This window comes from Pipra filicauda, unplaced genomic scaffold (assembly GCF_003945595.2).
Source record: "Pipra filicauda isolate LSUMZ 115617 unplaced genomic scaffold, ASM394559v2 scaffold239_size1682155_pilon, whole genome shotgun sequence".
Classification (NCBI taxonomy): domain Eukaryota; kingdom Metazoa; phylum Chordata; class Aves; order Passeriformes; family Pipridae; genus Pipra; species Pipra filicauda.
The window spans coordinates 1,254,206-1,266,647 of record NW_024104353.1 but is presented as its reverse complement, the minus strand read 5'-3'; the positions used below and the strand labels follow the sequence as shown (position 1 = coordinate 1,266,647).

Genomic DNA, 12,442 nt, shown 5'->3' with positions numbered 1-12,442 from the left:
GTGTCTCCCTGCTCTTGCCTGGCCGTGCCCCAGATGGGATGATGTACCCCTGGCATTAGCTGTTGGTCCCACTGCTGTGGCAGATGCAGGGGCCTGAGTTTCTCCCCCACTTTGCTTCCCAGCAGAGCCCTGCCACCCCTTGCTCCGGCGGGCTGCCAACGGCTTGTTTGTGCAGGGCATGTCTCTGGGCAGCCAGTCTTCCCTGCCAGCAGCTGAGGAGCTGGAGGAAGTTCAGAGTCTGCTTTTCAAGGCAAAACTACCTTGAGGAGGATGTCTGTGCTGAGGGGGCAGCCTGGCCTGTCTCCAGAGAGCAGTGCAGCTGCAGTGAAGCTGCCCTTAGCCACGTGCCCCACCAGCGCTGCTCCCAGAGACTGTGACATCTCAGCTCTGAGGAGCACTGCTCTCCCTACACACGTGGAACTGAGCTTTGGCCTTAGCAGTCAATAAGGATTTGAGATTTGCAAGAAGCTTGGCACTTGCAAGTAAATTTCTCACACATTGGCAGTGGCTGGGGCCGGTGCCGAGACAGCAGTGGTGGAGAGTGTTGGCGAGTCTGAAACTCTGCTCTCTGCTGACCAGGATCACTGCTCTGGCCGGCTGTGTTCTGCCTTCACCTGCACCAGGAGAGGTCCCTGGGGACCCCCAGTGCTGCCAGAGACACCTCAGCTGCTGCAGGGCAGACCTGTGCCCGCAGAGGAGCAGCCATTTACTCCCCACAGACCTTTGGGACTGTATCTTTGCTGAGACAGCAGAAACTCCCCTGCAAGGATTCAGTCCAGCCCCAGTAACACAGCTCTGCACCCAAACCCCATCCCCAGTGACCTGCCCAGAGGTCCCAGCACAGCTGTGGGTGCCCCCAGCATCAGGGAACCACCTGCGTGTGCCGACATCACAACGTGGAGCCGAAAAGGTCAGGTTGGTCACTGGAGAGACCCTTTTGGGTTACCTCAGCACGCACTTTCCTGCTTTCCTCCTGCTCTCCCACCTGCCACGTTGCTCCTCAGGTAGATGCATGAAAGTCAGGCAGTTGGAATTACTTTGCGCTGCCCTTGTACCTGCTTTGCATTCTCCCGTAATCTCCCGGGCTGTCAATCTCGCACCGTCGCAGGCTCTCAATTCCCAGGGAAGCTAAACACATATATATTGCACAAAGAGATCCGTGGGCTGGCGCTAAAAATGGAATACACCTCGCTCCGAGTGCTGCAGACGGCCTGGCAATATACTGGGTGTGAATTATGATACTGTAATTCAAGCTTTGTCAAACAGTGGGGCTTAATTAGAATATATATATAATTGTAAAAACTAAAAAGCTGACGAGTACAATTGTGCGTTTGAGCTGCCTGCTACAGAAAATAATGAGGAGAGAATACATTAAGGCACAAAACCCTTCTACCTTCAAAGAGCAGCTAGCTCTGATTAAAAATACCCCCGGCAAGGCGAGGGGACTCAGCAAGAGGCGGGAGAATCTGCAGCACTGGCTCAGCCATAACTCTCACCCCTGTTCTGCAGCTTCTGCCTGGCACAGCTGCAGCCTTGGGGTCCCCCCATCTCCCCATGCTGGGATTGGGGGTTTCATATTAGGTACCATGTCCCAGCTTGGTCTCTTCGGATTGTCAGATTAAAGAACAATGTGGTAAACATCTCATTTGCCTGTTTCCCCCCAGCGCAGAGCTGCAGACCCACGGATGCTTCAGTGCCCTTGGCTGGTGGCACACAGGGCTTGAGTCACCCCCAGCTACCCTTGGGGATGTGCGTTTTCTCTGAGCAGCCAGAGAGCAGAGTTCCTCCAAGGACTCATTGCAAAGGTCGGGGAAAAAAACCCCAAACAAGCCTAGTCATTGACCCTGGTGAAGATCCCATACTGCTCCCCAGCACTGAGCAACCAGCAGAGGATGGTTTTGCATATCAGTGGTATTATGGCCCTGTAACAGGTTGTAGGTGGTGGAGGGATGTCCTGTGGGGGAGGTGACACGTCAGGGCATGCACGACCCTGACTGCTGTGTGGGCACTACTGACAAACTCTGCTGCAGCTCAGCAGCTTGTCAGTGCTGGTGTATAGGAATGTGCCCTGGCTTCTCCTGAAAAGTATAAACCCTTAATGTAAAGATACTGTGTGCTGTGTGTGGGTTCCCATCAGAGGATGGGTTTTGGGATCCCCACTCCTCCAGTGATGACAGAGCAGTGTCAGGGCTCCAGAGCAAAGGGATTTGCAAAGGACAGTGCAGGGAGCAGCAGTGCTGCCTCCCAAAGAACTGCATGCACAAGGTAAATGTGTACCAAGAGCTGGTGGGGCTTTCAGCGTCTGGCTGTGAAGTGCCGGGTTTGTTACTGCTTAATAATGGAATAAAGGAACGAGGAGAGCGTTCCCGTCTTATCTGTCGGAGCAAGCAGGGGAGTTTGCGTGCCTGTGACGGCAGTGCTCTGTTATTGATCCATAAAAGGTGTAATATGTCTCTATAACATCCTTTGCATGAAATAGAGATGTTGTCAGCTTCAATTAACTGGCAATCTATTATTAATCCTTGCCAACACCTATGGGAATCCTGGAAAAGGATGTCAGTCTGCCCTGGACGGCAGTGGGAAAGCCCTGGGTAATGGGCTGTGCCAAGCACTGCAGCTCCTTGGGAAGGTTTTACTGGGCAATTCAGTGCATTGACAGTTTTTCCAACCCTCCCCTGGGCAGCATTCACACCTCTCCCACCAGTGTGGGAAAGCCCCCGGGATGCAGCTCCAGCCCAGGACATTACATCAGCCCTGAGAGCACGGAGAGCCCTGAGCACCTTTAACCCACCTGGGCGCCCTCACATGCCAGTTGGCTCTTCAGAGAGTGCTTTTGGAAGTGGCACCCTCCTCGTGTCCTGCGGGGAGAAATGCCAAGGGGAGCTGTCAGCAAACCCAGGGAGGTGTAAGTGCTTCCCAGCTGGTGGATCTGGTGAGACTCCCAAAGCCAGGTGGTGGGGGGGCATTTTTTGGGACACTTTTATTCCCTGCAGGGCCCACAAGCCCCACGGCCCTTCAGCAGGAGAATGGGTGAGCTGCACACACCTCACAGGTGTCCACTCCCCCACTTTGTATTTGGGCTCCTCCACGGAAGGTGAAGCTCAGGGTGGATGTGCTAACACAGGGCTTGGTGTGCAGCAAGTCAGTGCCTTAATATTTACTTAATCATGGAGAGCAGAGGGAGCGAGGGAGAGGGAAGGGGTGGTTCCTGGCATACCAATGTGAGTTGGTGCTGCCACCTCATCCCTCCTGCCAGCTATCACAGCGACAGTGCGCTTCCCCCAGCCGGGTTTGTAATGCTTCTCATCCTGCCAGAGGCGCGACGTGGGCTTCCCCTTCCACCTATTTTTAAGTACAGTTTAAAACAGAAGGATGAGAACGACGGGGCCCTGTTGGTTCCTGAAAATCCAGTAAAGACTGGGGAAAAAAGCTGTGCTGGGAAAGGGAGACTGCATGAAGTTGTCAGACTGACAAGCCTGGGACAGTTGGCCACAGCAGTGATGATTGTGTCGGGTCTCATCAGGGATGTTGGTGGCTTGGCAGCCCCCTGTGCAAGTGCTGGAGCTGGGCAGGTGCTTTTCAGAGCTGTGGATGGTCTTGTGTGTTCCTTACTTTGCTCCTTTGCACTGACAGACTGCTTGTTAGCCCTGTGACTTCACCCTGTCGGAGCAGGAGGGCATTGCCTGCCTCACAGTGCCAATATTTCACCAGCAATAAGGCCCGAGAGGGAAATACTTCGGGAAGGGAGGAGTGGGGCAGGGAGGGAGGCTGAGAGTGCCTGGCACAGCCCTGCTGCGCTGAGAAAGAGGCTCTTCCACATGCCCCTCTCCGCGGATTTCACACGGATTTCCCTGCATCGCCTGCTGCTGGCCGTTCCTCCGGGCTCGCAGGGGAGCATTGGCATCGTTCAGCTCGATGAGAAACACTGCGTGGGCTGGGCCACGCGTTCCTTACACACCCCTCTCAGCAGTGCCTCATGCCGAGCCTTTGCCGGGGGGAGAAGCCCATAGCGACTTCCCAGCCGCAGACCCTGCACATACATCACCCTCAGGTTTGCTGAGTGTACGTTTAACAGACGGCAAACGAGATGAGATGTGATGTGTGAGTAAGTGGAACCAGAGCTGCAGCTGTTGCAGTACTTAGTGACCACTCTCAGTAGAAGTTTTTCACCGAAATGCTGATACCTGCTTTCTGATGGACTGATGCCTTCCCGTTGTTATTGTCCTTGTCAGTAAAGCTTTAAATTTATTCATGAAGCATGCTGGAGCTCAGGTGGCAATAGCTAAATCCATTTAGCAGTAGGAATAAGAGGAAAGCCATTTTAATGTTCTCTTGCAGTGCTGCAGTACTTAGCAAACCCAAAGGATATTAATTACTCAGCATGCTCTGAGATGTAAAAGCATGAATTTATCAAGACAAATACGTTCAGAACTAGGGTAAGTCAACAGTAATTAATGCCATGGAAAAAAAGACAGAGAAAGGAAGGATTAGCTGGCCCTGTTGCAGGAGAACATGATGTAGCACCGAGTTATCCCTTGGATATGGGACTGGAGTTGTGGTGAGGCATCTCTAACAAAAAAAATCTGCCTGTGCCTGTCAGGTATATCCCTGGGATGGGGGTTTGGTCCTGGTTCACATTTCTGAGGCAGAATGATGCAGGCAGCCTCTGAAATGCTAAGTCGTGCTTGGCAGCCAGCAGCAGCATTTTCATACGAAGCCTTTGATGTTGGAAGGCACTTGAGAAGAGGGGCATAGGGCTTTTTTGTTTTTCACTGAATTCGTCTGCGCTGTCCCAATGTTTTCATGGTGTTTAGCAAACATATAATCGTGAGCACAGCCACAGATGAGTGGCAGCTCACGAGATGAATTGGTAGGCTCTCCTTGACAAATTTAAGCATAGCATGTGTCTTTATACTGCATCCATTAGGGCAGACAAATGGAAAATCTCAAGATGACTGCTCTGCAATTTAACAGTCACAGCATTCGAAGAGGGCCGATGTCTTCCTCATCACCAGTGTTGGGTCAGGCTTGGAAAAAAACAGCAAAAAACTAAAGCAATTTTAGCAAACGAGTCTAGCCATGCCTTATTTAAAGGTGGTTTACTTTGTGAGTACACCCATTGCTGATTCTTTGTCTCCAGGTCATGGGGATGACGCAGATGACTTCAACCTAGAAGATGCCCTGTTTGACCTCACCACCAAGCGACGTAAGTCACGTTTATGTATTGTTTTAAAGAGGGGAAAACAAATAGATGTTAATAGATGCAATTTGTTCTTTGGTATCTGATGCAGGTGGGAGGGTGGTGAAGGATACAGCTACCTCATCATCTCTGCCTGGGAGACACAGGGTCCAGGTTTGTGGTGAGACTGGGGACAGTCCTGGAGAAGCTGGTTGCTGACCTTCGCTTCCTGATTCCTGTGAGGAGCCACAGAGGCACAGTACACCTGTGTTCCGACATAGCAATGGCACTGAACACGTCCCTCTGGCTTCCTTGCCTCCATTAGTTACAAGCTGGTGAGGGCAGCTCACTGTGCCCACCCAGGCAGGGCAGCACTGGGTCCCTGCTGCCATTGCAATGCAGTGTCTGGGAAAGCAAATGGCACGCTAGGTTGCTGCTTTGCTTCACTTAAGTTCCACTGTAGCCCATCAGTCAAAGGAAACTCCCTTCCAAAAGGGGTGCCTCACTGCTGGCATGCTGAGATTCAGTATTTGGTGTTTTACACCCAAAAGAGAGAACCTAACTGCTGGCACAGCACCCGATGGGAGGAAGCTCATCTCCCTCCCTGGGACATCACACACCCCCTGCCAGTGCCGAGCCGAAGAGCATCACTCTTCACCCAGACACATCTCTGGCTCCACTTTGCTGCCCAGACATGGAGACTCTGTGGTGGAGCTGCAAACACCAGCACCCAGGATCCCTCACTGCCCATCTCTTCCCACGTGGCTCAAGGTGACTGTCCCCAGACTTAGTGCCCGGCCAGGCGGCAGCAGGGAGTGCTCCATGAGTGAGGCTGGGCTCTGGGATCACACCCACATGTATTTAAGTGAAAGCTATAAGAGGGTTATAGCTTAACCTCTTATGCTATAGTCTAACAACATGCAGACACTTGTGCTGTGTTACATTGGAGATTATGTGGAACAGTGTCAGGATGCTCTGTGCAGCTCTCCTGTTGCATGCCGGGTTCAGCAGGAGGGGAAGAGGATAGACCATGGGGTTTCAGGCTTGGTCACAGGGCTGAGTCAACTCATTTTGCAAGCCCTTTAATACAGCATATGAGGAGACCTGGTTAGAAATGACTAATGGCCACCTCACGTGGAGGGAAAGCGGCATTCCCCAGGCTGGAATCCCAGCAGTGAGTGGAGGGAAGAGGCAGTGCTGTCCCTGCAGCCTCCTCAGCTGCTGCATCCCACTCTGGATTCATTGTGTCAGCCCTAGAATAATAGCAAATCCAGGGTCTGGAGTTGGGTCACTTCAAACCATACTGACACACTGGAAATGAAGCCCAGCAGCACCACTCCGGTCTAACAGAAACTAATGGGAATGGAGCAGCCACAGCTCTTGCTCATAATTTATTCATATACTTGGTAATGCCAGCCACTATTAATAGGTAGTGGTTTCCATATTGTCCCTTCCCTTCCCCCTCAAAGGCTGGCTGTATCTTGTTTTAGCCCAGGAGCAGTCAGGGAGCTGGGATCTGGGTATCAGGGTGTCACCAAAATCCCTCCAGCTGACAGGGAACCTCCCGTACATAACATGGCACTGGAAATTATCTGTCATTGAACCGACCGACCCACCAGGGGACAACAAAACACTGGCAACTCACTCCTGGTTTCCACGCTGTTCTGTACAGTGTCTGTTCTTGCTTGTTTGCTGCTGTCTCCAGGAGCCTTAATTCAGAGCAGATTGTTACAGTTCCCTCCTTTTCACCAGTTGGGGTGGGCTGGTGGCTGCCCGAGGGCAGGGCTCAGCCCGACACAGCAGTGCCCTGTGGAGCACTGAGCTCTGTCCTTGTCCATGGGCAGTCCTGCTCCCTGTGGCCATGCACTGTGTATGGGGTGCTTGTGGCTCTGGGCCCCGAGTCTACAAATGCAGATGTCGGAAAGTCATGGTGAAATCTTTGCTGGTTATTCTCAGTCTAGAGGTGACATTTTCACTGATGCCCATGATTAACATTTTTCCTCCCCATCTGTTTTGTCACAGCCACTCCCAAGGGCCCCAGAAAGCCTGCAGGTGGAACAGGTGAGACCTTCTTGCATGCTCAGCCCAGCATGGGGTTTGCTTCCCACTGGGATTTGAACATTGTAGGCCCCCACAGGTGCCTGTGTGTGGCTGGGTGGTGCTCTCAGCAGGTGCTTTGGGACCCCTTCACTTGCCCATAGGGAAGCTGGAGCCAGTGTGTGCACATGCACTGCTCCTGTGCAGCCAAAGAAATGCAATATTGATATTTCTGTCCATGCTGAAGGCAAGTGGCAGCAGAGCATTTACAGCCAAGGCTGAATTTCGCACACTTTGCAGTATCCTAATGGAAAAGACACAAATCACTGCTCAGCTACACAAGGGCTTTTGTTCCTGGCTGCGTGGCACCTGCTAGCTTTCCTTCCAGAAGGAAGCCCAGAGGATATTTTCTTTCCTTTTTTTTTTTTTTTTACTCCAAGATATCCCTGACCTCTATGGAAAGTCCCAGCCTGGTGACACTTCCCCATCTATGGGAGAGTGTCTGTCTGACTGTTTGTGCACATCAGATGTGCTGGCTGGCTGGCTCCCAGCAGTGCCACAGTTGAGGAAGCTCCCTTAAATTCACCCGAGTTTTGTTGCCAGCAGCTCCTCTGGCTCAGTTCTGGCCAAAGAGTGCTATTTAAATATAGCGTGGTCACAGGAGCCCGGCGTTGCTCAACCCCGCCAGAGGAGCCTGAAATAAACTGCGGCAGGGGAGCGCTCGGAAGTGAATCCGCTCACCCCTGCATGAGGATCTTGGCACAAATCTAAGCAAATTCAACTGTCTGACTCCTTGGACACCATGGTCTTTGCTAAGGAAAAGAAAAGCCGAGTGCCAGAAGCACGCGCAGGGCTTCAGCGTTTGGACTGCAGCCCGAACGGGAGGCTGTTCGATCCAGTAAACTCTCCCTGGGAAATGGACACATGCTGAGGCTTCTTCTCAGACAGTTTCTTCTTCCCCAGGGGTCCTTTTCGGATGAACGATGGCACTGAGGGGCTCCTGCAGTGGGTTTCCGTGCCCTGGCCCCGTTCCCATGCATGCCCTGTTCAGCTGGTCACTCACAGGCGGCTGCACTGGGAGCAGAGCGTGTCCAGCCACTGGCTCGGCCCCACAGCACCTTCCCCTCTGCAGCAGCTCTCAGCAGATGCTGCAGGATACTGGCAGGCTCCCCCACATTATTTTGGGGTTGCTGGGGCTGGCAGCAGCCAGAGCATGGTGGTCTGAAGGCTCTGCTGTAGCTCACAGTTAAGCAGTGGAGTGGCTGGATGCCCTTTCCAGCTCCAGGCTGACGTGGGCTCCAGTAGCCCCTGACAGTGGTGCAGCACCAGGTGCACAGCACCTGCAGAGCTTCTGGGCAGGATGTCTGCCCACAGCCTCACACCATCCCCACAGACAGCAGAGGTTTGACAATCCCTTCTCTCCTGCAGACTTAGATTTGGCTGATTTCTTTGACACGCCTCTGGAGACTACCACCAAACCAGCCAAGCCGACTTCGAAGCCCTACCCCAGGCCAGGGAATCCAGGTAATGCCCTGTGGGCTCAAGCATCCCCAGGGCACCCACGGGCAGGGGTGCCCACTGTGTCAAGTAAAGCTGTGGAGAGAGCAGAGCACTGAACCAGCCCAGTGCAGCCCCTGTCTCCCTGCAGGGAGGGGGCTTTCCCTTCCCAGCACTTGCCTGAACCCACGTTTTAGAAGGGAACATGATTTTGGTCTTTTTTTTCCCCTCTCTTCAGACAACAGCTTTTGGGACGTCATCCGCACCACCACAACCAAGCAGCCAAAAACTACGAGAGCCCCTCCTAAGCGTAATCCAGGTGAGCATCAGCCCCACAGCCCCTGCAGCTTTGCCCTGGCTCTGCTGCTGGCACAGGCAGAGGCTTTGGGATGTGCCATGACAGTGGCACTGCCCTTGTATTCCCAGCCTCTAGTCTGCTTGCTCACATGAGACACCTTGGGAAAAAAACAAATATAAAAAACCACAGAGCAGACAGGGCTTCTCAGCATTACCCTGCACTTCCCTGGAGCCCTAAGTGGTTCCTGGACCATTTTTCATCCCTGTACCTTTTGGAAGGCTGTAAGCTCGCTGTCCTCCCCATCATGGCACAGCCAGGCTGGGCTCCACCAGCACACCCACCCCACAGGCTCCAGGCACCCTGTCAGCTGAGTGTTTTGCTGCCTGCTCAGGCAGAGTTTTGGCAAAGGCACTTCCAGGCTTAAAAAAACCCCCACTTTTGGATCAGAACAAACTCAGGTGAGCACTGGTGGGAGGGCTGAGGAGCTCAGTTGGCTCCATGCCGTGGTTTTTGATGCCATTTAGCAGAGGCAATAACCTCTCTCAGAGCCAGGCTGCTCGGGGGACCAGCTGGGCATTCGTGGAAGAAAATAACTCCAAGAAATCAAGTCACAGGCTGTTCCAGCCAGCACATCAGGGTGATGCAACGACCTCATTCCCCTCCACTGGCTGGGCCCTTGGAGTGCCTGTGTGGCTCTGACCTTTCCTACTGGCTTCATTTATCCAATTGCCTGGCAATCCAGCCATGGCGAGACTGTTTCTGCAGGAAGGATATGACATTTCCCACCACAGGGACATGGAATGGGATGGGTTTAGAAGATCTGCCACAAGGCTGAATAGTGGAACTGGGAGATGCTTGTGTCAGAGACTTCATCTCTTTCAACAGTGCTTTTCCCTGGCAAAGCTGAATGTTTCCTTGATTAATGAATTAATTGCAGAGCTCCTCAGCCTGAAGCCACATTGCTAACCCTGGTCTTGTTTTCTAGAAAAGGACCCTATGGATTTTGACTTGGCTGATGCCTTGGATGATAAGAACGATCCCAAGAAAGATCCCGGGAGGCCGGATCAAAGGCCAGGTGACGGTATGCTGACCTCTCCTCTCCATCCTGCTTGCCACCAGTCCTGCTATTCCCTGGAACCTGCAGGAGATCCTCCCCAGCCCCTCACTGCCAGACATCACCCCCACTAAGTGATGGGATAAAGGGATACAGGTGCTGCCTGGTCTGGGGTCGTGCCTCACCCTTGCCCTGCCTGCCCACACTGGGGATTTTCTGCAGGCAGCTCAGCCCTGGGGAGAGAAGGAGCCCCTGCCTCAACAGTCCCTGGCAGAGAGGGGCTCTTCCTAATGACCTGCTGCCTCTCTGTCTGCAGGTTTTTTTCCCCAGGGTCTCTTTTGACCCATTAAATTGCAGTAGTTGTGTTGAGTTCCCCTGTCCCTGTACCTGACAGCTCTTTAACCGAGGGCGTGTGCTTCTGGGGTTCGCAGTCATTGCCAAGGTGTAAATCTAGAGCAGGCTGAAGCCCCGGCATAACATGTGCTATGGGCTGGGAGGTTTTTTTTTCCCTCTCTGAAATACTCCAGTGAATGAATCATTTGTCTATGAGGATTGTTCCCCTGAGCACTTGAGCTGGGAAACAGACTTTGCACGGCTGGTTTATTGATGTCGGGATGGCCGTATACCCTGCTCACACGCGTAATTAACGGTCAGGTATTTTATTACATTGTATTAACTAGGTGACTTGTCTGCACTTTGGTATTCTGGGCTTGCTGAGGTTTCAGGCTCCTGCAGGAAAGGTTGAGGTGTCGAACCGCTGGAACGTGGCACTGGCTGCAAACCAGCACACGCGCTCCCCCGGCACCGCTGCTCCCTCAACTGCCTGGGACCTCTCCAGGCTCTGGCATAGTCAGGGCTTTCATTCTTTTTACACTCATTACTAAGCCCATAAATCTGTTTTTTGTGGTAAGCTGATGAATAAGGCAGTCTCTTCCAGGCCGTTAAGGCAAAGGAAACCCTTCCCAAGGCTCAGCATCAGAGAAGGAGCCTTCTGCTGGCTCGGCCTTGGGTCTCTTCTGCCATCATGTGCCTTGCTGCACACCAAGGCTCCCTCTGGGACCAGAGCAGAGGTGTTCAACAGCACCACTCATTCAGCTGCAGATTCACAGACCATGTTTCTCTGTTCTTATCCTGCATGAGTTAAACATTTCCACTTTCACCTGTACCGAGAGCTGCTACTCAGTTCTGCCCCTGGACCGCTCTGTCCCTCAAGGAAGGGTAAGGGTCAGCTCCTGCCTGCAGGACCCCAGGCCCAGCTGGTGCTGCTAGGGTCTCACCAGAGGCGGGGCAAGAGCACACTGGTCCCTAGCAGCATGGCAACTGCACACACAAACCACTTTTTCCTGCCTCCTCCACTGCCAGCTGAGCCCGGGTACCAAAACGTTTCGTGAACTCTTAAATACATCAGTCATTTCAGTTAAAAAAATAATACAGTAGCATTTCAACTTTGTTTTAGGGGTATTTCTTTTGAGCTAGGCTTAAAGTCAGTTGATACCTCTTCTATGACCTTAAAATAATCTGGGGTTAAACATTTTGTTAACGTCTGGTAATCGTGAGAGAAGCAGAACTGCTTATTCAGCAGTCCCAGTTCTCAGTGGGGTCTGAGCAGGCCATGACACCAACCTCCATCACAGCCATGGCTCCCACAGGTGCCAACCCCGTTTATTCCTGTTCCTTTTAAAGGGATTTCGGATGATGACCTGTTCAGCATCGTGGACGGCGGATACAGCCCGGACAAGAAGAAGGGTAAGCGGTGACCTGTGTACAGTTGTTTGCTTTAGCAATTGCAGCTCAGGCTCAGCAATCACCAAACTGGTAATTTGGCAATAATCTACCAGACTCCTGGAAAGACCTCTGAACAGAGCAGCACTCACCTCCATGGCAGGGGCAGAAAGGGTCCCAGCCATGGAGCTGAGGGGAAAAGTTTTTGGCCCCCATGGTCACACCTGGTGTTACCGGTTGGTTTTGATCCTGTGGTGGGTCTGCAGCTCCAGCTGCCACCAGGGCAGGTGGGGTCTGTATCTCCCCTATCACCCACTCCAGTGCTATGAGAGGGCACATGCCTTCATTTGCCTTCCACCACACAACCACCACTGTCTGGAGCAAGGGGGAAAACCAGCAGCAGTCGGATAAGCCCGTGTGCTCGCGAGGATCCACAGTATTAAATATTAAAAGCAGCCGTGTAAAGAGCTGAATGCCACAAGCCCAATCAACATTTAATGAATTCCTGTGCCAAGGACAGGACGCATCAGAGGCATTAATACAACACTGACCTGCTTCCATAAATTCAGGATGTAAGTGACTCTGCAAGGACCCAGCTTCCAGTGGGAGCAGCTTCTCCTTCCACTCTGTTTCTCCAGGGAAGGTGAAATACACT

The 12,442-nt window shown here is 52.7% G+C and overlaps 1 protein-coding gene across 2 annotated transcripts in view; it reads left to right on the top strand.

Annotated features, from left to right (window-relative positions):
* The window catches only part of CD99L2 (CD99 molecule like 2), a 32,122-nt gene that overhangs the window by 12,426 nt on the left and 7,254 nt on the right, over positions 1-12,442 (top strand). For both annotated transcript variants that reach the window (XM_039381729.1, XM_027716487.2), the window contains exons 2-7: positions 5,141-5,206; positions 7,202-7,240; positions 8,645-8,740; positions 8,952-9,032; positions 9,997-10,092; positions 11,749-11,811. In XM_039381729.1, the coding sequence (XP_039237663.1) occupies positions 5,141-5,206; positions 7,202-7,240; positions 8,645-8,740; positions 8,952-9,032; positions 9,997-10,092; positions 11,749-11,811 (441 nt within the window). The remainder of the gene's footprint in view (positions 1-5,140; positions 5,207-7,201; positions 7,241-8,644; positions 8,741-8,951; positions 9,033-9,996; positions 10,093-11,748; positions 11,812-12,442) is intronic.